The sequence below is a fragment of the Salvelinus namaycush genome, chromosome 16 (assembly GCF_016432855.1).
Source record: "Salvelinus namaycush isolate Seneca chromosome 16, SaNama_1.0, whole genome shotgun sequence".
NCBI lineage: Eukaryota > Metazoa > Chordata > Actinopteri > Salmoniformes > Salmonidae > Salvelinus > Salvelinus namaycush.
Window position 1 is genome coordinate 28,275,869 of NC_052322.1, and position 24,606 is coordinate 28,300,474.

Here is a 24,606-nt window from a genome sequence, read left to right on the forward strand (position 1 = left end):
AGACACCCAGAAGGTATCGGAGGAGGCCTCCGCCAACGGCTGTGTGACTCGCCTGCTCTCCCCCGACAGCCCTGAAATCCTGAGTGAACTCCAGAGGTACGAGGCTGCAACCAGAATCAAGGCCCAGCATCAGCAGGGCTCCAAGGCTTCGTCTGCAGGTGCAGCGGCTCCACAGGAGAAGGCGCCGGCGGAGAGCAACAATGGCAGCAGGATGACTAGCCATGCCAAGCCCTGGAGCGATGCCTCCTCCCCGGCCAAGCCCAGCACAGATGCCATTGCTGCCCTGGACCTGAGGGGCACCAAGCGCAAGGCCTGCACCCCGTCCAACGTCGAACGGGCCAACAAAAAGCAGCCGGCCCCCAGCAAGCGCACCTCGGCCCAGTTGCCCCCCCAGGCTTTTCCCTTCGCGGCGGGCTATGACCTCCCACCCATGGGCCTCAACCCAGCCATGCTGGGCTCCATGGGGCACCCCATATTCATGGGGGCCGGCTTGCCCTACTTCCAGTCCCACAGCCAGCAGGGTGACCACCGTCTCATGTTCCCCATGACTCCCGACCCCTTCGGCTTGGGGGGCGGCACCCTACCTAGATCCTCCTCCACCATCACCTCCTCGTCTGCCCCTGACTCTGCCTCCCTAGCTCCCTTCATGCTGGGTGCTGGTATGGCTGGCATGCTGCCCCCAGGTTTCCCCATGTCCTACGGCCAGTCTCTGTGTATGTATCCTAACTTGCTGCTCCCCAGGGAGCTACCGGCCGCCACCCCTGGCCCCGCTGGCTCCAGCTTCTTCTCCCACTTCCCCTCCTCCTCCGGCCTGATGGGGGCAGGGCTGGGTTGCTCTGTTGCCCACGGCTCGGCAGAGAACGCCGGTGGAAGCAGCTCAGACAGCAACAACGACGATGAAGATGATGATGATGTCATTGAGGTGATGGGACAATGAGAGCCTCCAACCGTAGGAAAGAGGCATGTGGGTTGTAGGGGACAGTTAGTGGAGTTGCTGGGGCTTGGAGAGCTGAAGAGAAAGGGAAGGGACAACCAAGCCCACCTCCTCCACTAAGACCTATTCCCCATCCCAAATGCAACATGCACACCTTTCAGAAAACGAGAATCTGTGTTGGAATATAACAGACTGGACCAAGCACCAAATCCTTATGCTGAATATCTTATTTTAAAAAATGTAAGACAAATCTGAACGTATATGATGAAGAAAAATGAACTTGGGGCTTCCAAAATGTTGTCCTGTACTGGCATTTGCAAATCACTGAAACAAGCGACTGCTGGGTTTGGACCTGCAAATCACTTCTTTGTCTTCTATTAAAAAAAAATGTTCCCAACAGTTGATGACAGACTAGGTTAATAACTAACTGACAATAGACTAGAGTTAATATGTCAATTTTATATACGTAGTTGGTAGTAATTATTGTATGGCGCAAAATATCAGTTACATGATATTGTTCTTGATTGTCATTATATGCTACTGAATATTATTTTATATAGTAGTCGTACTCTAAACATGTCACAACTGTTTTCAAAATTGATTTGATTTGCCCTTGAATTTACTGCGTTTCGTTTTTCAGACAATTGCCTACTTGAGACTCAACTCAAAGAAACAGTTAGGCTCTTTGTTGGGTGAAAAACTAAGTCAAAAACCTTAAACTCAAAGAATGTATGCTTATTTACGACTTTAACGCAGACCTTGGGGACAGACATCACACTTGGGAAGATCTGATTTCGATTTTTGATATGTCATCTACATTTTTCAAATGTACACATCATCTACAGGCGACGATGTGAAAACTGTGATCTTGCTAAGCTCCAACTGTCCGAAGGGAGCTGAATTGAAAATGCCTTGCCTCTGTCTGTCTGAATGTTACCTAGTGGGAGTAGAGAAACAGCGAGACGGGCAGTCCTAGGACCTGGATCTCACCCATAGTCTTACTGTAGCTTTGCTAAGTGATGCAAATATAACCCATGAACCCTCTGGTGGTCAGGTGGGTCACCTGTCTACTTCTCTGTCTGTTTCTGCATCGTGTACCCAAGGGTTCTAGAGTAGAGAACTTCTGTCATAATGACTCGCTCTGCCTTGTGGATAGCATGATCACTCGTTTTCAGTTCCTTTTTCTCATCTTTGGCGTATGTGATTTCAATGGAAAAACAAACAGGGTTCAAGAGATCATTGTCAAACCAAAATCATTTGAGAGAAGTCAAAAATAGCTGTGCCAAAAAAAGTACAACTTATAGCACTCTTCAGAGAGGATCATTCTCTGAAGCGACCAAACGTCACCGTCAACTGCTATTGGCCTAGAGAAGAGGGTTTCTTTCCCTAATTTGGTCACAGTTTGTCATTATAGACTTAGTAAGCTCATTGTAAAGATGATGCTGGCTTAAGACTTCACTGTGTAACAAAGGTTAAGTATTCAAAGTATATTGATTTAGAGAGGGGGGAGTCAGGTCTGTGACCTGGTTCTGTTTAATAAACAACAGAACTTTTCATTTCTGTTACTGCTGACTGTGTTATTGCCCCCCTCATTACATACGTAGGCCGCCTACTGTCTCATGCCGCATTCACGTGCTAGTCGTAACTAGGAAGCTCGGAAATGTCCAACTTGCTAACTGGTTGAGCGCAGCATGTGTATAACTACAATCAATTAGCAAGTCGGGAAATGTCTGACTTTCCGACTAGCATGTGAACGCGGCAACTACCCAACACTTTGGGAAGCCCAGCCCACCACCTCCACCAAGTCCCTAGCCTTGAGTCTCTTCAGCAAGAGCTTTAAACTCCAGTAATTGCATTTATTATGAGACCCTTACATCATCAGACTTGTTCATCTTTTCATACCATACTTAAGGTATTAACTGACCTGTTCTTTTTATTTTTTTATGTACCACTTTTATTATGTACCACTTTTATTTATGACAGTGCATATTTATTCATTCCTTTTTTTGTTCTGTTTTTGTAAGGGAAATTTTTATGTTAATTTACTAGAACACGTCGATTCGTGTTACATGACTTGAGAAATGCGATATTAATAGACGTCTGACCCATAAGTGTGTGAATTTCAGGAACAACCAGTCAAGGTGGTCGAACCACTCATTAGCAGATAGAAAATTGAATCCAGTGCTTTTGTTTTGTTTTTATTTATGTTCATATCATCCAGATGTTCATGTGAATCTATCTGTCCTAATTGCAAATGAAAGGTAGTTTCCTCAGTATTCATTAATCTTCGGTTGTTGAACCAACTGTTTTTTTCCCATAGATTTCTACATGAATTTAAGTATTTATTTATAAATCAATTCAGTCGGCGACCAACTGACTCTCTTAATTCCATTTATTAAAGTCAAGCTGCTGTCTTGAGGAGAATGGCTGGAAGAGCCTGTATGTAGTTAGTGAATGGACATGTAACAGGCTTTTAGATAAAGAAAATTTAGTTTCTAAATAAAATAAAATCATGTTTTGAATGGCATTTCAATTTCATTTACTTTGATAACAGTTACTCTAATTAATGACACAGATTCTCAAGCACTAGTTGAACATAAGTAACTCTTTCACTAAACTGATGTTCTTTTCAACTTGGTTGGGGGGGAATAGACACTGTGTCTGAAACTGAGCATATAGTCTAGAGACATGTCCATCAGATGACATTACCTAAAATCAGATGAAGAGGGCAAAATTGAGTATAGCTCAACTCAATCTCCTGTCCTAGACGACAATCCATAGCAACAGGTTCAAACAAAACTGAAATCGTTACACAGAGACTGGTTTACTGTTCTGTATTTAAAATTAATTCATAGTTGTCTATTGCATGCTTTTAGTGTTTATATTAGCTTTGGTGAGATGAGCTGTCTGCAAGCCGATGATTGCATGTTTTGACTACGAAACTGAAATGATTTACATAGACTTTACCAATCATATCTTAAAGTAACTGTCCAGTGTTTCCAGATTTCTATGACATATTTTTTTTTTTACCTTTATTTAACTAGGCAGGTCAGTTAAGAACAAATTCTTATTTTCAATGACAGCCTAGGAACAGTGGGTTAACTGCCTTGTTCAGGGGCAGAACAACAGATTTTTACTTTGTCAGCTCGGGGATGCGATCTTGCAACCTTTCGGTTACTAGTCCAACGCTCTAACCACTAGGCTACCTGCCACCCCCATATATGACCTATATAGTTAATTCATATTGCATAGAAAGGACTTATAATTAACTACCATATTACTTAAATTATCCTTCCAAAAAATTGTAATTAAGAATGGCCAATCAGCAGTCTACTTGCCCACACCATTCCAACATAGAAAAGCTGAAAATCAGCTGAAAATCAGCTTTTCTATGTTGGAATGGTGTGGGCTTATACCGGTCACATGGTGTGGGCAAGTAGACTGCTGATTGGCCAGCTCATCCTCTATGAGGAAATGTTTGTTTGAGATACAAGTTTGAGGTGGTGTTTTAAGTGTTTTTTTGGCCACTGTATGAGTTAACAGAATATTAACTTTTAAAAGGGAGATTTTCACTGGACAGTTGCTTTAATTACTTACGAGCCTTAGATTTCATCATTAGCTATGCAAGCAGAATCTGTTAAATTGTATTTAAAAACAAGTGCTTTTATCTTCTCATTATGATAATACTTATTTGAAAAATAAATAAGAATTTAAATGGACCCAACATACAGTATCTTATGTAAAAGGAATTCCATGATGTCTGCTTATTCCATGAAACTTGGCCATAGTGGACTGGATGTCACTTGACTTGTTTACCGCTCTTTGGTGTTGTAGCTCTGTGTTGCCCTCTGATCTATACTGTAAGGTTTTAACGCCTTGGGAATGGTAGATGCAGGCAGAGATCTGGGAATATCTATGTTACACTGCCCTGGTTCTTTGGCTGAGTTTGGGTCTTCTTACATGTCCTAGTACCTTGGATATTCATGTTTAAATGTTTATTGAAGGATTTCAGCATTTGAGTTGCTTGCCCTTGGCCTTTACATAAGTCAAGCATTCACATGTATTTGGTTCAGTCAAATTGTCCCCCTCGCCATCATCGCACACTCATGATTTAACCTCACTGTACCCGTGGTTTGTCTTTGATTCTGTAGAAGCAGAACTGTTATTCTGAGAGAATTTGATCAATATGCAAAAAGGTGACAATGACATTTGAAACACACATCAGAGCAGTACAGTTGTGTCCGGCGTGTGACTAGCGCTCTTGTTCTTCCACTGAGGCATCCCAGATCCTTGCATGTCTCATCTGGGTCTTGATAGAATGGTATTTTAGTCTCATGTTTTCAGCACTGTAAGTGGACAAGGTCATTTTAATAGTGTTTATTTTTCACATGATTGTGTTGTTTAAGGGTGTATACATTTGTATGGATGTCTTCACAGAGGACAGTTTCCAGTTTGTTTCAAGTTTTATTAGTCGTATGTACGGGACACACATTGTATACTTCGTCCAACAAAATGCTTACTTGCATACGCACCATTGTTCTTAGCTAGTCAAAGGTCACTCACTTGGGCTTCTGTGGTAGCCAACCATTACCCACTTTGCATTTTCTGCCAGTGAGCTATTAACGTTATCTTAGTTTGATTTCCAGTGGTGGAAAAAGTACCCAATGGTTATACTTGAGTAAAAGTATAGATACCTTAATAGAAAGTTACTCAAGTAAAAGTTAGTCACCCAGTAAAATACTACTTGAGTAAAAGTCTAAAGGTATTTGTTTTTAAATATACTTAAGTATCAAAAGTAAATGTAATTGCTAAAATATACTTAAGTATTAAAAATAAAAGTAGTGAAAATATATATATATATATATATATATATATATATATATTAGATAACCAGGGGCACACTCAGACATTATTTACAAATGATGCATTTGTGTTTAGTGAGTCCGCCAGACCAGAGGCAGTAGGGATGACCGCGTGTTCTCTTGATAAGTGTGTGAATTTCACCGTCTCCCTTTCCTGCTAGGAGTTCAAAATTAAATAAGTACTTTTGGTTGTCAGGGGAAATGTATGGAATAAAAAGTACAATGCTTTCTTTAGGAATGTAGTGAAGTAAAAGTAGTCAAAATAGTAAAGTATAGATACGCCTAAAAACTACTTAAGTAAAAATACTTTAAAGTACTACTTAAGTACTTTACGTCACTGTTGATTTCAGATCAGATTTTGCCAGTGCTCCGTCTGTGATGTTTGATTCTTGTAGCATTCTGATGTCAGGATTTTGTCTTTTTTTAAGTCTTGAGAAATGTGAATTCTTCTGTCATTATCTTTTTTATTATGGAAATTAATTACTGAATAAAATGAATGTGTATGTGGTTATCCAAGTATTTTTATGTCTCTTGAATCGATGCTTGAGGAGAGAGAACATTTTGAATACATGTCAGTTTGAATACATTTTAAAAAGTTATCCATGAGCCATAGGCTTCCCTGCCACATGGAGCTCAAGGATCTAGCAACAACAAAAAACTATGTTTCCCATAATCAACTAGTGCACCAAACTGGCGTGACTTGACGCTTCGTGTGTTGGTGACGGTGGCACTGGCAGCGCAAGCGTTGTTGGTCAGTGTGAAATGCTGGGAGTGCCTCACAAGACAAAAAATATTCCCGAATAAATCTGTTGCTTTATATCGGAATAACGTTGAAGTAACCCAAGAGACTTCTGACATTCTGAAACCGTAGTGACTTAATTAATTTTGCGTGAATCTCTAATTGTTCGCCTCGACACAATTGTTTTGACGGCCTGTTGCTTGCTGGCTAACGCAGGAAATCCTCTAACGTTAGCTAGCTGATAGACTAATTTAGTCTGTGCCGAGGCGAGAAAAAAAGGAGCTGGTACTGTTTATTTTTGTAGTTTTCGTAGTTACACAACTCAAATCCATTTATCAAATGGAGATTGATCCGTTCATGAACTATAATGGTGGATTTAAAACATCGTAACAGTCTGACTTCTTCCTTAGCTAGTTAGCCTAGCTAACTACTTATTCCACACAGTGCTTGCTAGCCAGCAAGCTGATGACGTTTATTAGTTAGCTAGCGTTTGCTGGTTGAAGATCTGGGAATTTTTGGTATGATTTCTAAAGTCAAGTAGCTATTTACTAATTGGCAAGTTAAATTGTATGTAAACTTCGAGTATGACACCGTTCAATGTCAATTGAGAGTAATTGGCAGGTTGCTAAATGTGTCGGCTAGCTTGCTAGTAAGTTATCTAACGTTAGCTACGTTAACATTAGCCCAACTACTCTTATCTAATCAGAAACAAGGTAACTTCAGCAAGGTAGGAAAGTTGCTCCATCAAGTGTTTTGAACAGTGAGACAAAAGGTTTATGTAAACCATTAATTAGCATTGATTAATCAGATTATTTCCCGGATGAATCTTCACTGTAGAGAGTGGATGTTGTCTGGTTCTGCTGATTTCGTTTGTTATTCTTGGCACTGCTAATAAAAAATAAAAAAAGGCCAGCACGTGAGCAGCTGCGGGTCAGACAAACTTACTCATCGGCCCTTGCTACAGACCACACAATGAGTCGCTATCTGCCAGTTGCACGACAGCACTTCTTTGGCGCATTAGCCAATATGAGCGTTGTGGTGAAGTCCATAAGTGCCATAGTGCTCCTTCTGTACCTGCTCTCATGGGCAGTTGACACTCCATATGCCCTGGGCGTGACACCTGGCTACCTCTTTCCCCCTAACTTCTGGATCTGGACCCTGGTGACCCATGCCGTGGTGGAGCAGCATGTGTGGGGAGTGGCAGCCAACTTGGGGACTGTTATGGCCTGTGGCCGGCTGTTGGAGCCTCTGTGGGGCGCCTTGGAGCTGCTCATCTTTTTCACTGTGGTCAACATCTCTGCAGGCCTCCTGGCTGGCCTCTCCTACTTGCTCACGTATGTTGTCACCTTCGACCTGGACTACCTATTTGCGGTGCGCGTCCACGGGACACCAGCCCTCCTCGGGGGGGTGTTGGTGGCCCTTAAGCAGACCATGGGGGATACGACGGTGCTGCGGGTTCCCCAGGTGAGGCTCAAAGCTGCCCCGGCGCTGGTCCTCCTCTGCTTTTCCCTGCTCTGCCTCTCAGGCCTGCTGGAGAGTGCCGCCCCACTGGCGGCCTACAGCTTTGGCGCCCTGGCAGGCTGGGTCTACCTGCGCTTCTACCAGAGGCACAGCCGGGGCCGTGGCGACATGTCAGACCACTTTGCCTTTGCCTCCTTCTTCCCTGAAGTGGTACAGCCGGTGGTGGGGCTGCTGGCTGGCCTGGTGCATGCAGCCCTGGTGAAGATCAAGGTTTGTAGGAAGATGGTAAAGCGCTACGACGTGGGGGCACCTTCCTCCATCACCATCAGTCTGCCAGGGACGGACCCCCAGGACGCAGAGAGGAGGAGGTGAGTGCTCTAGAGGCCCAAATAAACACAAACACACAGGCATCCATTTACCAAGATTTGTTTACCTCATGCTTCATTTTCTGGTTGACACTTGCAAGCTGTCACACTCATGTCCTTGTTTACATAGACGACAGTTAAGCCTACATACTGTATCATCACCTGGAGAGGATCAGTGGCTGTTTTGAAAGGGACTCCAAGATATTTAGTTACAATACATTAGTTACTATACAATAATGTAATGCAAACATTTGCTCAGCCTTGCCCTTGCTTGGGAATGGGCAGACACTGTTTATTTTATAACTCACTCTTTCTCTCAATCTCTTCATTCAAAGACTCAATCATGGACACTCTTACTGACAGTTGTGGCTGCTTTGCATGATGTATTGTTGTCTCTACCTTGCCCTTTGTGCTGTTGTCTGTGCCCAATAATGTTTGTACCATGTTTTGTGCTGCTACCATGTTGTGTTGCTTCCTTGCTATGTTGTTGTCTTAGGTCTCTCTTTATGTAGTGTTGTGTTGTCTCTCTTGTCGAGGTGTGTGTTTTGTCATATATTTATGTTATTATTATTATTATTTTAAATCCCAGCCCACGTCCCCGCAGGAGGTATTTTGCCTTTTGGTAGGCCATCATTGTAAATAAGAATTTGTTCTTAACTGACTTGCCTAGTTAAATAAAATTCTGATCGTCTTACAGGCAGTTGGCGCTGAAGGCCCTAAACGAGCGACTGAAGAAGGTGGAGGACCAGTCGACCTGGCCAAGCATGGATGACGAAGAGGACGACAATGAGGATGAAGTTCGGACCGACACTCCCCTGCTCTTGGGACAGGAGAGAACGTCGCCAGCAGGGGGGTCTAGCGGCTCCCAGAACACCACGGGACAGGAGTCCAGCATTATCAGCTTTGAAGACGCCCCCTCCCGCTCATAACAGACACACTGATACACACTCAGTCATGCTTAGTTTTGACTAGCATACACTACAGTGACTACACACGCACACATTAGCCCTAGCAGTTTATGACACATTGTCAACATTGTCAGGCCTATCAGTTTTAGTCTGACTACCCGAAATTGTATACAGATCGCATCACGGACCCATCGCTCCCCCGGGCCCACCCGCATATGTTCATTGAAACGTTAATGCAATGTACAAACATATTGGTTGGACTCTCCCTACCTACCACTTCGCGTCTCTCCTAAATAAAGTATTGAATGGGTGCACAAAGTGTTTCGTAAAGCTCTTTTGCCCCAAAAGACAGCTGCTCCACACCTGCTGCTCGTCTGGCTCCCAGATTTTGTGACTGAGACACTTAGACTGGAGCAGAGACTCTTGGCAAACTCCCCATCTGTTGCTGTGTTACTATTGTCCCAGAGTAAGCTTTCAGCAGACGGACAGAGATTCTCAGCGGTTTTCTAGGTCATCCTTTTGTCCTGATGGGTGTTTAATTTTCAAGGTCATATACGTCTTTTCTCTTGTCTCCATCACTGAAAGACTGAAATGAGTCTAGGTTTACCCCACAGCTGTTTTACCGCTGTTAGATCTTATGTTTCCTAAATTTGTGGGAAACCTGATAATTTGACAAGTTGCTCTGTGGATGATGATGCGTTTCCTGTACCTGTTTTTAGGGGTTTACTTTTGCTCTGAATTCTTGAGGTGATTTTCAGAATATCAACTACTCTGAGTCAGAGTTGGATTACTAGATGGGGAACCATAGCCATAATTGAATAAAGGGGATGTGGGTGTGTCTTCCTCTTTGTTCATACTGTTGATTTGAGTTCTGGCAGAATATTTTGTTCTGGCCAGAAAGTTTTGTGTGTGTTTGGATTTAGGTGAATGAGTGTGTAACTGGGAGAGGGAGTGCACTAGATTGTTTACACGGTGGCTTCCTGTCATTTCTCACTGGTTTGCCCTGATAAAGTTCAGCAGCTTTTGACAATGGCAGCAATAGTCACTGATGCACTCTTGACAGGCTTTCTTCTCACTAAGGAACATTTTGTCAATCTCTTGTTTGTTTCTTTGGCTACATTCCCACAGGCAGCCCTATTGACTTTTTTTTCACTAATTGGTCTTTTAACTAATCACAGATATTTTTCAGAGCTGACCTGGTTGGTCAAAACGCAGCTTTAGACAGGCAGCTCAATTCTAAACTTTTTTTCACTAATTGGTCTTTGGACCAATCAGGTCAGCTCTGAAAAAGCTCTGATGTGAAAAGATCTGATGTGATTGGTGAAAATACCAATTAGTGGAAAAATATAAGAATTTGGATGCCTGTCTAAACGCAGCCTTAATGCAGCCTTTCTGGTTTCTCTTTCGTCCCCTTATTAATCTGTCTCCCTGTCTCAATGTTGGTTAAGATAAGAACTGCACTCTTAATCTAACACACATAGTGTATTTATGAGGTTTGTTAATGCTAGTGGCAGTACCTGTTTGTGTGGATTGACTGGAAATGTTTAGGTGTGGTGAATGATGGCAATACTGATGCAGTTCTGTTTAATTTGTTGGTGGTGACTTCAAGGCTTGGTTTTCACATATTGTCCCTGCACAGGACAGTTTTCCCGGATTTCCACTATTGTTGTGTTTCTTTCTACTGTGGCCATTGCAGATTCCTCTTTAGTTTCTTATCTATTTGTTTATCTCTATATGAAATAAAATATGATTGTATGACATGTAACAATAAATTGTATTTTTGCAACACTGGGTAGGTAGTACTAGTAGAGCACATGTCAGCTGATATTTATTTAGGCTGCCACTAGATGGAGCAGTTAGCACAGTATGTGATATCAAATCAAGTTTATTTTATATAGCCCTTCGTACATCAGCTAATATCTCGAAGTGCTGTACAGAAACCCAGCCTAAAACCCCAAACAGCAAGCAATGCAGGTGTAGAAGCACGGTGGCTAGGAAAAACTCCATAGAAAGGCCAAAACCTAGGAAGAAACCTAGAGAGGAACCAGGCTATGAGGGGTGGCCAGTCCTCTTCTGGCTGTGCCGGGTGGAGATTATAACAGAACATGGCCAAGATGTTCAAAATGTTCATAAGTGACAAGCATGGTCAAATAATAATCAGGAATAAATGTCAGTTGGCTTTTCATAGCCGATCATTAAGAGTTGAAAACAGCAGGTCTGGGACAGGTAGGGGTTCCATAACCGCAGGCAGAACAGTTGAAACTGGAATAGCAGCAAGGCCAGGTGGACTGGGGACAGCAAGGAGTCATCATGCCCGGTAGTCCTGACGTATGGTCCTAGGGCTCAGGTCCTCCGAGAGAGAGAAAGAAAGAGAGAAGGAGAGAATTAGAGAGAGCCAAGATTTTCATAAATGACAAGCATGGTCAAATAATAATCAGGAATAAATGTCAGTTGGCTTTTCATAGCCGATCATTAAGAGTTGAAAGCAGCAGGTCTGGGACAGGTAGGGGTTCCATAACCGCAGGCAGAACAGTTGAAACTGGAACGGCAGCAAGGCCAGGTGGACTGGGGACAGCGAGGAGTCTACAGCTGTTTCATTGTATGTCATGAAGGGCTTTGAACTGACAACCTTTCCCAGGGGTACTCCACGTTGCCTTATTTAGGTAACTGTGACTTAGATTGGAATACCTAATATTAATAATTTATCTAGCTTGACTTATATTTGTGATAAGGGTAGTTCAAATTCAAACGATTACCAGCCTACTTTAAAACATGTTTTTACCAAGACACATAACAGTTAACAGAAATCAACATGAGTGTACTGTATTTTATATTGCATTTAAAAAATGCTTATCCAGACTTTTTTTAAACGGGTGTTACCTATATTTTAGATGACGATTCAGGCTTTCCAGAATGTAATTGGACTTAAATTTGCATATATAATGAAAGACAAAGGTTCATATTTTAAATTATATATTTGTTTTTAAATGTGATTAGTAATTTACACAGTTGTGTGTAAAGTTATGTGTAATGCCAGAGACCAGTAACACTTAAAACTGAACAATAACACCAGTGACAAATCTGTAGACAAGATGGCATAGCTAAAACGGAGGCCACAGTCGCTCAAACCACACTTCTTATATTCAAAATAAATCACTTAATCATGTGATTTGATCAATTATTTTAATATAATGTCCTTTCCCTTACTATAAACTGTGTAACACCAGTGACACATCTTAAGGCCTCACATCAAATTAATCATAAAATTGCTAACGTGCTTTTCAAAACAGCACTGGCTCCAATGAACCTTTGACCCAGGAAGAACTTGCCAAACAGAGTGCTTTTCAAAACAGCCCTGGCTCCAATTAACCTTTGACCCAGGAAAAAGTTGCCAAATGGTTGAATCTTTTCAAAGTGGTGCTTTTTATAAAGGGTAACACCCCTCAGTGGTAACACCAGTGACATGGAATTGAGGGACAGCTATTCACAAAATTATTTTGAATAATGAGTTGATATTTATATATATTTTTTTAAAGTAGGCCACAACATAAAGCTTATACTTTCTTTTGCAGTATGACATTTAAATTGGGAGAAAAAACACTTTTTCTTAAATCAAAATATGTCACTAAACATCGACTCTAAAATATATACAAAACATGGTTTGCAATTTATCTGTCTTACATATGTTTTATTAACAATATACTTTGTCATTATCTGACACTTTTAACTGTTTTTCCTGGTGGTTATGGCTGGGACAGCAAAGCCACCATTTTCGTAGAATGACCCAATGCGAAGGAAGGAAGCATAACCTGTCCACTCCTTGGGTCGTTTCTAACATTTATTTTGTGTGGAAAAAGTTTTTGAATACAACTATTATTGAAAAACAACATCAAAACGATTCGGATGCTCATCGAAACCGATTGACGTGCACGCGCAGGCGTGGCTCACGCTCGTCCCCGCCACCCATCCCCCTAGCGTGCACACGCAAAGTAATTCAACATTGTATCGAAACGAGGGTTATCGGTGAAGCACGACAGCCCTGGGAAAACGACTGCAAGCCATCTAAACAACAGGTACAACTACTTTTGAAAAACTTTTATCGAAATATGACAACAGTGGTGGAGTGTAATGGTAGGATAAATTGTTAGAAAGTGGTTCGGCCGTACATTATCGTCGTCGGTCTCGCATTTCTTAACGAGCCCGAGAGGACGACCTCAATATTAGTAACGTTACACCGCGTCCGCACTGACTCAAGCTACTGGCTAGCTAGCAGCAGTAACCGTTGGAAAAGGAGCTCCATTGTTTTTATCCTTCAAAAGAAATTGCCAGAACACGTCCATGTAACTAGCTAAACTAGCTACCTACCGTATCCCCACCAGCTAACTTTCGTAGGTAGTTAACTTCTGCAGAAGCAAGTGAGTATTTGTAACAAACCGGCGTGTTAGTTTGTTGCTGTTATCTTGAGCAAGTTAGCCAACAACTAGCGTTATCGGTAAGTCACCATCATCAACGGCGTCCCCATAATTCTGACCAGTTGGCTAGCTTGCTACGTTAGCTAACTGTTTTGTCAAGTAGCTAACGCTACTGTAGCGTCCTAGTAGTGAAGGTATGTTTTTGTGTTGTTTTTTTTTACTTTAACGTGCAATCCTGTAAACAAAGGTTCTACAGTACTCTTCTCGCTACCTAACTATAACAAAAAAAATTAAATTTGAATCTGATTGGGTGGCTTAGCTCGGCCCAGCCATAGATTACAAGTATCCCTCTCTTTATTTTAGGTAACGTTGGTTAACTAGCTAGACAAGTTGCGGTCTAGGGTTGACCATTTTAATTTAACTTCAGAGGGACCAGACACTGTTTTACTGGTAGAGAGCTAGCGAAGTGAGTTTGTTGTGAATGGGGCCGCCCTTATACTGCGGACAACAGCCATCTGTTGATGCTTTGACGCCATCTTACCTAAACATTTGAATGATCCACCCTATGGGCAAAAATGCACTTAGTTTCAGTAGATTTAATGCCTGTCTATCCTAAGCAGTGTTATAGTAGTAATTCATGTAATGTCAGCCAATAAACTAAAAGCTCCTTGCCGTGCATCAGTGTCTGATTCTGTCCTGTATGTGACTGCATCAGAGAACCCATCTTATGTGGCGTTTGACTAATGGGGACATCACATCAATGATTACTAGGATACAGCTTTGACACATACTTCACTTCTACAATCACATGATTGTCCACAGGATCAGTGTGCTGGTAGTCAAATAACCCGTCAAATGTATCATGGTTATACATGGCAATACTAGCTAAATGTTGTCAAGACCTATTCTGGAAGTAGTCTAAACATAAGAGTTGGGGACTGTACATCAGAGTTGGTGCGTTCGGTCACACATGTCCCCCAGTCTAAAAATACATGGGGCATGTTTTCCACCTTGAATGCACCATTCATTGTTGGTCCTGACTTGTGATCCTAACATTCAGCAACTAGTTTAATGTGAGCAGCAATACGATCACTGAATGGATGGGCCGATTCTCTTTCCCTGTTTGCTGTCAATTTCCTTGCACACACATTTACCTGAGGAAACTTACTCAACCGTTATTAGTGGAGATTACCGGCGTCATGTGTAGAACATATACCATACCTGCAGTTTGTTCTGGATCATGCCAGTTTTGATAGAGCCTGGTTAACATTGGTTGTTGATGTCTTCTAAGACATGGATAGGACACATAAAGACTTTAACCAGCTGGTTAAAGTTCAAAGTAAATTATCCCTTTAACCTCCGGTGTTGAAGGCAAGTGTGTTCCCCCAATAAGCCCCACTGGGAGAAATCATTCGAGGATACAAGTGTGACTTAGCTTTGCGAATCTCCACAATGGTGTTGTGTCCAGTCAATCCACTACACTGATCCTATTTGAAACCACAGCACTTATAAAACCTGTTTAATATAAGGCTGTTGTCTTGCTTGTGTTTCTTCATGCATTTTACTTCTCTCTTCTCAGGCATGGCAGCGATTCGTAAGAAGCTGGTGATCGTGGGAGATGGTGCTTGTGGGAAGACGTGTCTGTTGATAGTCTTCAGTAAAGACCAGTTCCCTGAGGTCTACGTACCCACTGTCTTTGAGAACTATGTGGCTGACATTGAGGTGGACAGCAAACAGGTAATGAATACAGACTCGACAACATACTTTTTTTTTCTTCTCGGTTGAAGGTGTAAGCAAGGTTAGGTGAATTACGTAGCCCTAATTGATAGATGGTTTTCAAGGTCGCTTCACTGTGTTTAATAGTGCTGGTCTTGGCTATCATGGTATCGGCTCGTTGAGATTGGGTTACATTTATCTGTAGCTATAGGGGCAGATGGGTATAATGGTATGGCACATGTTTGTTCAGTTAACCAGGTATGGAAACATATTAGGTGCAGCATATGCTTTTGAATGATGTAAGGAATATGTATTCTAAAGTTGTATTGTAAGACCCTATGGCACTTCATTATATAGCGGCCCGTGTGAGCTATAAACCCAGGTGTCCTGGCCTCAATGTGGCTCGACTAGAAATCTGGGACATGTAGATTTGATTGGCTGAATGAATTCTGCTTACTTCATGTCATACTTGTAGAAGTGTCTTGGTCTAATTTGCTTTCCCCATTTAACTCACAAACGAGAAGGGCAAGTAGCTTTCTATTAACCCTTTAGTGTGTCACACTGATGAATGTCTTCAAGAAATGTCCAGTTATCCATTTTCAAAGAGTGGCTCTTATCAGAGATGTGATTTTTCCTGATTTGCTGGGAGTTTGTTTTTCTGACATGGTCCTCTTTTCATTCCTCATTGAAGTTGGCCTACGCCTAAAAGTAATATCCAATTATCCTGATTTTCTGAACATTTCCTGTGTGTTCATTAAAGTCTGTGGTAGGTAGACGTCATTAACTGTACAATGTACATTTTACTGAATCAATGTGTTTACAAGGTTGTCCATGGTTTATTTCTGTTGCCAGAGGTTTGCTGATAAACCCAGTCACTAGAACAGCTGACATAGACTTGCCACTTCAAGCATATCTGTATGAGGGTTAACATTAATTGTTGTCTACTCTGTACTAGGTGGAGCTGGCTCTGTGGGATACAGCTGGCCAAGAGGACTACGACAGGCTTCGCCCCCTCTCCTACCCCGACACTGACGTCATCCTCATGTGCTTCTCCATTGACAGCCCAGACAGCTTGGGTGAGCTTACACACTCACTCTCTTACTGTCATCCGCACAAGGTTTCCTTTTATAGGTGGATTGTTCAGCCCATTCTGACTAGTGAAGTACTCACTCACACATCCAATACGCGTAGGACAGCAATAGCTCTTCTACACCTCCTTCCTCCGGTACACTACACACTACCCCATATCTTCCCAAATGTACTGAGTGTTGGTGTGTGCTTGTCTGACCCTTGACCCTTTGATTCTGTACAGAGAACATTCCAGAGAAGTGGACTCCAGAGGTCAAACACTTCTGTCCCAACGTTCCCATCATCCTCGTAGGCAATAAGAAGGACCTGCGCAACGATGAACACACACGCCGGGAGCTGGCCAAGATGAAACAGGTACGTAGAAAGGACAGGCAAATATTTTCCTCCCTCTACAAACTCGTGGGATTATAAACAAACTGGGATGAGAAAAAAAATGGCCATGTTGGCTACAAAGCTTTCGGGAAAACTCACCCTAAACTACACCAACTGTATCTGTCACTCCTTCCGCATGATATGGTCAGTGCTTTTTGGATGTCCTGACAGTGCCTCTTAACTCTCTGTAGGAGCCAGTGAAGCCAGAGGAGGCCCGTGACATGGCCAACCGGATCGGAGCGTTCGGCTATATGGAGTGCTCGGCCAAGACGAAGGATGGTGTGCGGGAGGTGTTTGAGATGGCCACCAGGGCGGCACTACAGACCCGGCGAGGAAAGAAGAGCAATAAATGTCTCCTTCTGTAGACTGCATGACAGGACTCAGTCCCTGTACCAGGGGTTCTGGCAAGTGTGTGGATGGACAAAGGGGGTTGGATAAGCACCCGTTTACATCTCACCAACCCCCGACCCCCTCACACTTGCCGACCGACCGTTGGAGCTCGTGTCCTTGCTTTGGGAGATGATCTTAGAACGTATCATTTTTTTTGTTGATGTTTGGTTTTTACTTGTCTTATTTTTTTAAGTCATGGTAAACATTTATCAGTATTTAAATTTCACCTGCCAAAAGCTGTTGTTGGGGCGGTCGTGAGAAGGGCTGGCCTCTGGACTGCCAGTCAAGTGCTCTGTCTGCCTGGACTCTGGGCTGGCTGCCGTTCCTTTGTTTGGAACACACAGGGCTGAACTCCTTTTAAGTCTCTTATGTACAAATGATTTTAGTTTTTGGATGTGGAACCGTAAAGTAAGTGTTGAAATGAATAAACAGGAAAACATGTTGTATGCAAATCTGTAAATATAAGACATGGGTATATTCATATGTATACACAAACATGACTGGAACTGTATTTGTAAACTAGCCTTGGTTACATTGTGTAATAAATTACTTTCTATAACACATTTCCTTTTTTGTTGTGGGAATTGAAGGGCTACAATTTGCTTTGTTGTGCAAGGATGTTTTTCAGAGACGTTATGGTCCAGTGCAGCTGTTTTTTTTATCTATATCAAATCATTTCAGAAGTACCTTTAGTGATTGTTCTCATTGAAAATGGTCAAAAAGAAACCGTTTCTTAGCAAAGGGTAGTTTCTCAAGCAATAATTTGGATTGGACTGTCTGAGTGGGGAGGGGGAAATTAGCTGTTATTGGCATAGAGTTTTGGAACTAAAGGCTAAAAGTCAATGGGCGTGTTTGAGTGGATCATTTTGTCAAGTCGGTGATCATCGTTGGTCACCGCCTTTCAAAGTGTTTCATTATGGGGATAAAAATTGTCCAGCTTGAGCCTACATGTTGACTGCAAGAACTTAACACAAATCATGTGATCAAAGGTAATGACGTTTTGATTGCACATCTCTGCAGTTGCTCTTCAACTTCCTCCTGCAGCCAACAACACCTGCATTGTGGGAGGCTCTATTGTCAACCAATCATTAGGGTGTTTTTGTTTGACACACCTGAATGTGACCAATGATGTGACTGAAACAGGAACTTGGCTGCAATTCATGTCTTCAGTGGATATGTTCAAATGAATGTGATATGAGGCTTGTTCTCTAACCAATTGATTGTACAATGTACACTTGTCAGTTTGTGAATGTGTGATATGGGGATTGGAGACAAGTTTATTTTGACATAAAGAAAAACTTTTATAAACAATGGCAACACTGCCATGTTGCACTGAGCCGTGCTTTTGGAAAACCACATCGGTGTCTGACTCTCGGCTGTCGCAGAGTGCACCTCCCCCGACTTCACTCCTCGACTTTGGTCTACATTCGGTTGCTTTCGGCTTACCACTCGAACAAGCCCAAAGGGTGCATTCGACATTGCAGCCGACTTTAAAGGAGTGTCCAGACAGACTGATCTACAAATCACCTGGCATCCTAAATAACTACTCAATATTATGTCGGTCACAATTTACCAATGATACATCACGGTTTCGATGCTCTCGAACACGACCCTTCCCACTAAAACAGGCTGAAATTTCAGGCAGTCATTTCAAACAGCTCTTACAATAAAAGGGCATTATCATTTTTCACAATTTCACGGTGTTATTCCAACCTCAGTGTGGAAATATAAAACAGGAAAATCTATTGTTTTACCTTTAAAGTAACAGTCCAGTTCATATTCTGTTAACTCATACCCAAATAATTTTGTTGCCTTGTCCTATACTCAAATTTGTGGCCAAAGCATAAATTGGAGAAAAACACTTGTATCCCAAACAGACCGTTTAAAAAATGCTTGCTGTTTCCTCATAGAACATGGTGTCATTGGCTGAGCTGGCCAGTCAGTGGTCTACTCTTGTGAATATTTTATTCCCACACTATTCCAACACAGAAAAGCTGTTTTTTAACATACTTAATTACCGTTTTCTTTGGAAGGAAAACTTTCACTCATATTGTAAATAATTAAAGGTCATACTTTATAGAAATCTGGAAACACTGGACACGTACTTTAAAGGTTGAGAACCACCTGAAAGAAAGTGCTGAAAGAAAGTGTCACCTGACAATCAATTAATCAAATTTATTTTACAAAGACCTTTTTAAATCAGCAGATGTTACAAAATGCTTTACAGATACAGTGAGCTACAAAAGTATTGGGACAGTTAAAATGTTTTTGTTGTTTTGGTACTCCAGCACTTTGGATTTAAAATGATACAATGTCTATCAGGTTAAAGTCCAGATTTACAGCTTTAATTTGAGGTTATTTTCAACCGTATCAGGTGAACAGTTTAGAAATTACAGCACTTTTTGTACATAGCCCCCCCCCATTTTAGGGGACCATTAGTATTGGGACAAATTCAGTTATATGTTTATTAAAGTTGTAAAAAGTTAAGTACCGTACATTCAGACCCCTTCCCTTTTTCCACATGTTGTTATGTTACAGCCTTAATCTAAAATGGATTAAATAAAAACATTTCCTCATGAATCTACAAACAATAGCCCATAATGACAAAGCAAAAACAGTTTTTTTTTGTTTTTTTTGCAAATGTATTAATAATAACAAACAGAAGTACCTTATTTACATAACTATTCAGACCCTTTGCTATGAGACTCGAAATTGAGCTCAAGTGCATCCTGTTTCCATTGATCATCCTTGAGATGTTTCTACAACTTGATTGGAGTCCACCTGTGGTAAATTCAATTGATTAGACATGATTTGGAAAGGCACACACCTGTCTAAATAAGGTCCCACAGTTGACAGTGCATGTCAGAGCAAAAACCAAGCCATGAGGTCAAAGGAGAGGATTGTGTCGAGGCACAGATCTGGGGAAGGGTACTAAAAAATGTCTGCAGCATTGAAAGTCCCCAAGAACACGTCGGGAGAAAAGGGCCTTGGTCAGGAAAGTGACCAAGAACCTGATGGTCACTCTGACAGAGCTCCAGAGTTCCTCTGTGGAGATGGGAGAACCTTCCAGAAGGACAACCAGCTCTGCAGCACTCCACCAATCAGGCCTTTATGGTAGAGTGGCCAGACGGAAACCACTCCTTACTAAAAGGCACATGACAGCCTGCTTGGAGTTTGCCAAAAGGCACCTAAAGGACTATCAGACCATGAGAAACAAGATTCTCTGGTCTGATGAAACCAAGATTGAACTCTGGCCTGAATGCCAAGCATCACGTCTGGAGGAAACCTGGCACCATCCCTACGGTGAAGCATGATGGTGGCGGCATCATGCTGTGGGGATGTTTTTCAGCGTCAGGGACTGGGAGACTAGTCAGGATTGAGGGAAAGATGAACAGAGCAAAGTACAGAGAGGTCCTTGATGAAAACCTGCTCCAGAGCACTCAGGACCTCAGACTGGGGCGAAGGTTCACCTTCCAACAGGACAACGACCCTAAGCACACAGCCAAGACAACACAGGAGTGGCTTCGTGACAAGTCTCAATGTCCTTGAGTGGCCCAGACTTGAACCAGATCAAACATCTCTGGAGAAACCTGAAAATAGCTCTGTAGCGACACTCCCCATCCAACCTGAAAGAGCTTGAGAGGATCTCCAGAGAAGAATGGAAGAAGTACTGGTACATGAAAGCTGGGACCTAGAGACTGAAAAACATCTTGTATCTCAAGTCCATCAGACTGTTAAACATCCATCACTAACAGAGAGGCTGCTGCCTACATACAGACTCAAATCATTAGCCACTTTAATAAATGGGTCACTAGTCACTTTAAATAATGCCACTTCAATAATGTTTACACATCTTACATTACTCATCTCATACGTATATACTGTATCTTATACCATCTATTGCATCTTGCCTATGCCGCTTGGTCATCGCTCATCCATATATTTATATGTACATATTTTTTATTCCATCCCTTTAGATTTGTGTGTATTAGGTAGTTGTTGAGGAATTGTTAGATTTCTTGTTAGATATTTACTGCACTGTCAGAACTAGAAGCACAAGCATTTCGCTACACTCACATTAACATCTGCTAACCATGTGTATGTGACCAATAACATTTGATTTGATTTGAAGAAGACTCGAGGCTGTAATCGCTGCCAAAGGTGCTTCAACAAAGTACTGAGTAAAGGGTCTGAATACTTATGTAAATGTAAAAACAAAATTGTAAACATTTCTAAAAACCTGTTTTGCTTTGTCAATATGGGGTATTGTGTGTAGATTGATGAGGGAAAAAAGCAACGTAACAAAATGTGGAAAAAGTCAACGGGTCTGAGTACTTTCCGAATGCACTGTATTTGGTTCCATAATCATAGAACACAATGACTACATCATGCTTGTGACTCTACACATTTCTTGGATGCATTTTCTGTTTGTTTTAGTTGTGTTTCACATTATTTTGTGCACAATAGAAATGAATGGTACATAATGTATTGTGTCTTATGGAGTCACTTTTACTGTAAATAAGAATAGCATATGTTTCTCAACAATTCTACATTAATGTGGATGCTACAATGATTACGGATAATCCTGAATGAATCATGATTAATGATGAGTGAGAATGTTACAGATGCACAAATATCATACCACCAGGGCATGCTACCTAACCTCTCATTATTAGGAGAGACCAGGGTTGGTTGTAACACTTTTCAGCTTTTCGTCAGTTTTCGTCAGTTTCTCAGAGATCATTTATGGTAGTGTATTCAAAACTTGATACAAACAACCTACACCTGTCCTTTACAAATTGGTGTGGTTATTATTTGAAGTCAGAAGTTTACATACACTAAGTTGACTGTGCCTTTAAACAGCTTGGAAAATTCCAGAAAATGATGTCATGGCTTTAGAAGCTTCTGATAGGCTTATTGACATCATTTTAGTCAATTAGAGGTATACCTGTGGATGTATTTCAAGGCCTACCTTCAAACTCAGTGCCTCTTTGCTTGACATCATGGGAAAATCAAAATAAATCAGCCAAGACCTCAGAAAACAAACTATAGACCTCCACAAGTCTGGTTCATCCTTGGGAGCAATTTCCAAATGCCTGAAGGTACCACGTTCATCTGTACAAACAATAGTACGCAAGTATAAACACCATGGGACCATGCAGCCATCATACCGCTCAGGAAGGAGGCGCGTTCTGTCTCCTAGAGATGAACGTACTTTGGTGCGAAAAGTGCAAATCAATCCCAGAACAACAGCAAAGGACCTTGTGATGATGCTGGAGGAAACCGGTACAAAAGTATCTATATCCACAGTAAAAGGAGTCCTATATCGACATAACCTGAAAGGCCACTCAGCAAGGAAGAAGCCACTGCTCCAAAACCGCCATAAAAAGCCAGACTACAGTTTGCAACTGCACATGGGGACAAAGATTGTACTTTTTGGAGGAATGTCCTCTGGTCTGATGAAACAAAAATAGAATTGTTTGGCCATAATGACCGTCGTTATGTTTGGAGGAAAAAGGGGGAGGCTTGCAAGCTGAAGAACACCATCCCAACCGTGAAGCACGGGGGTGGCAGCATCATGTTTTGGGGGTGCTTTGCTGCAGGAGTCTCTGTGAATGGTTTGTCCTCTGACAAATCAACTGTACATTTCGGTGTTCCTCAAGGTTCCGTTTTAGGACCACTATTGTTTTCACTATATATTTTACCTCTTGGGGATGTCATTCGAAAACATAATGTTAACTTTCACTGCTATGTGGATGACACACAGCTGTACATTTCAATGAAACATGGTGAAGCCCCAAAATTGCCCTCGCTAGAAGCCTGTGTTTCAGACATAAGGAAGTGGATGGCTGAAAACTTTCTACTTTTAAACTCGGACAAAACAGAGATGCTTGTTCTAGGTCCCAAGAAACAAAGAGATCTTCTGTTGAATCTGACAATTAATCTTGATGGTTGTAAAGTCGTCTCAAATAAAACTGTGAAGGACCTCGGCGTTACTCTGGACCCTGATCTCTCTTTTGACGAACATATCAAGACTGTTTCAAGGACAGCTTTTTTCCATCTACGTAACATTGCAAAAATCAGAAACTTTCTGTCCAAAAATGATGCAGAAAAATGTATCCATGCTTTTGTTACTTCTAGGTTAGACTACTGCAATGCCCTACTTTCCGGCTACCCGGATAAAGCACTAAATAAACTTCAGTTAGTGCTAAATACAGCTGCTAGAATCCTGACTAGAACCAAAAAAAATTTGATCATATTACTCCAGTGCTAGCCTCCCTACACTGGCTTCCTGTTAAGGCAAGGGCTGATTTCAAGGTTTTACTACAAAGCGTTACATGGGCTTGCTCCTACCTATCTTTCCGAGTTGGTCCTGCCGTACATACCTACACATACGCTACGGTCACAAGACACAGGCCTCCTAATTGTCCCTAGAATTTCTAAGCAAACAGCTGGAGGCAGGGCTTTCTCCTATAGATCTCCATTTTTATGGAATGGTCTGCCTACCCATGGGAGAGACGCAGACTCGGTCTCAACTTTTAAGTCTTTACTGAAGACTCATCTCTTCAGTGGGTCATATGATTAAGTGTAGTCTGGCCCAGGAGTGTGAAGGTGAACGGAAAGGCTCTGGAGCAACGAACCACCCTTGCTGTCTATGCTTGGCCGGTTCCCCTCTCTCCAGTGGGATTCTCTACCTCTAACCCTATTACAGGGGCTGAGTCACTGGCTTACTGGTGCTCTTTCATGCCGTCCCTAGGAGGGGTGCGTCACTTGAGTGGGTTGAGTCACTGACGTGATCTTCCTGTCTGGGTTGTGCCGTTTGGTTGTGCCGTTGCGGAGATCTTTGTGGGCTATACTCGGCCTTGTCTCAGGATGGTAAGTTGGTGGTTGAAGATATCCCTCTAGTGGTGTGGGGGCTGTGCTTTGGCAAAGTGGGTGGGGTTATATCCTTCCTGTTTGGCCTTGTCCGGGGGTATCATCAGATGGGGCCATAGTGTCTCCTGACCCCTTCTGTCTCATCCTCCAGTATTTATGCTGCAGTAGTTTATGTGTCGGGGGGCTAGGGTCAGTTTGTTATATCTGGAGTACTTCTCCTGTCTTATCCAGTGTCCTGTGTGAATTTAAGTATGCTCTCTCTAATTCTCTCTTTCTTTCTTTCTTTCTCTCTCTCGGAAGACCTGAGCCCTAGGACCATGCCTCAGGACGACCTGGCATGATGACTCCTTGCTGTCCCCAGTCCACCTGGCCGTGCTGCTGCTCCAGTTTCAACTGTTCTGCCTGCAGCTATGGAACCCTGACCTGTTCACCGGACGTGCTACCTGTCCCAGACCTGCTGTTTTCAACTCTCTAGAGACCGC

At 42.2% G+C, this 24,606-nt stretch overlaps 3 protein-coding genes across 4 annotated transcripts in view; all 3 read left to right on the forward strand.

Annotated features, from left to right (window-relative positions):
* Positions 1–3,456, forward strand: part of LOC120061267 (helicase ARIP4-like) — an 84,187-nt gene extending 80,731 nt beyond the window's left edge. The window contains exon 19 of the mRNA XM_039010959.1: positions 3–3,456. Coding sequence (XP_038866887.1) covers positions 3–937 — 935 coding nt within the window. The 3' untranslated portion in view covers positions 938–3,456. The remainder of the gene's footprint in view (positions 1–2) is intronic.
* A 3,069-nt stretch (positions 3,457–6,525) lies between these two features.
* LOC120061268 (transmembrane protein 115-like) lies at positions 6,526–11,060 on the forward strand. The gene is made up of 2 exons (XM_039010960.1): positions 6,526–8,364; positions 9,059–11,060. The coding sequence occupies exons 1-2, from the start codon at positions 7,508–7,510 to the stop codon at positions 9,288–9,290; spliced, it is 1,089 nt and encodes a 362-aa protein (XP_038866888.1). The 5' UTR covers positions 6,526–7,507; the 3' UTR covers positions 9,291–11,060.
* A 2,155-nt stretch (positions 11,061–13,215) lies between these two features.
* On the forward strand, positions 13,216–17,811 carry LOC120061269 (rho-related GTP-binding protein RhoA-B-like). Of its 2 annotated transcripts, none has more exons than XM_039010961.1 (5): positions 13,216–13,342; positions 15,261–15,418; positions 16,353–16,473; positions 16,710–16,840; positions 17,050–17,811. In XM_039010961.1, the coding sequence occupies exons 2-5, from the start codon at positions 15,263–15,265 to the stop codon at positions 17,221–17,223; spliced, it is 582 nt and encodes a 193-aa protein (XP_038866889.1). In that variant the 5' UTR covers positions 13,216–13,342; positions 15,261–15,262; the 3' UTR covers positions 17,224–17,811. The 2 variants fall into 2 exon arrangements, with proteins under 2 accessions (XP_038866889.1, XP_038866890.1); XM_039010962.1 differs by lacking the exon at positions 13,216–13,342 and adding an exon at positions 13,565–13,684.
* The last annotated feature ends 6,795 nt before the right edge of the window (positions 17,812–24,606 follow it).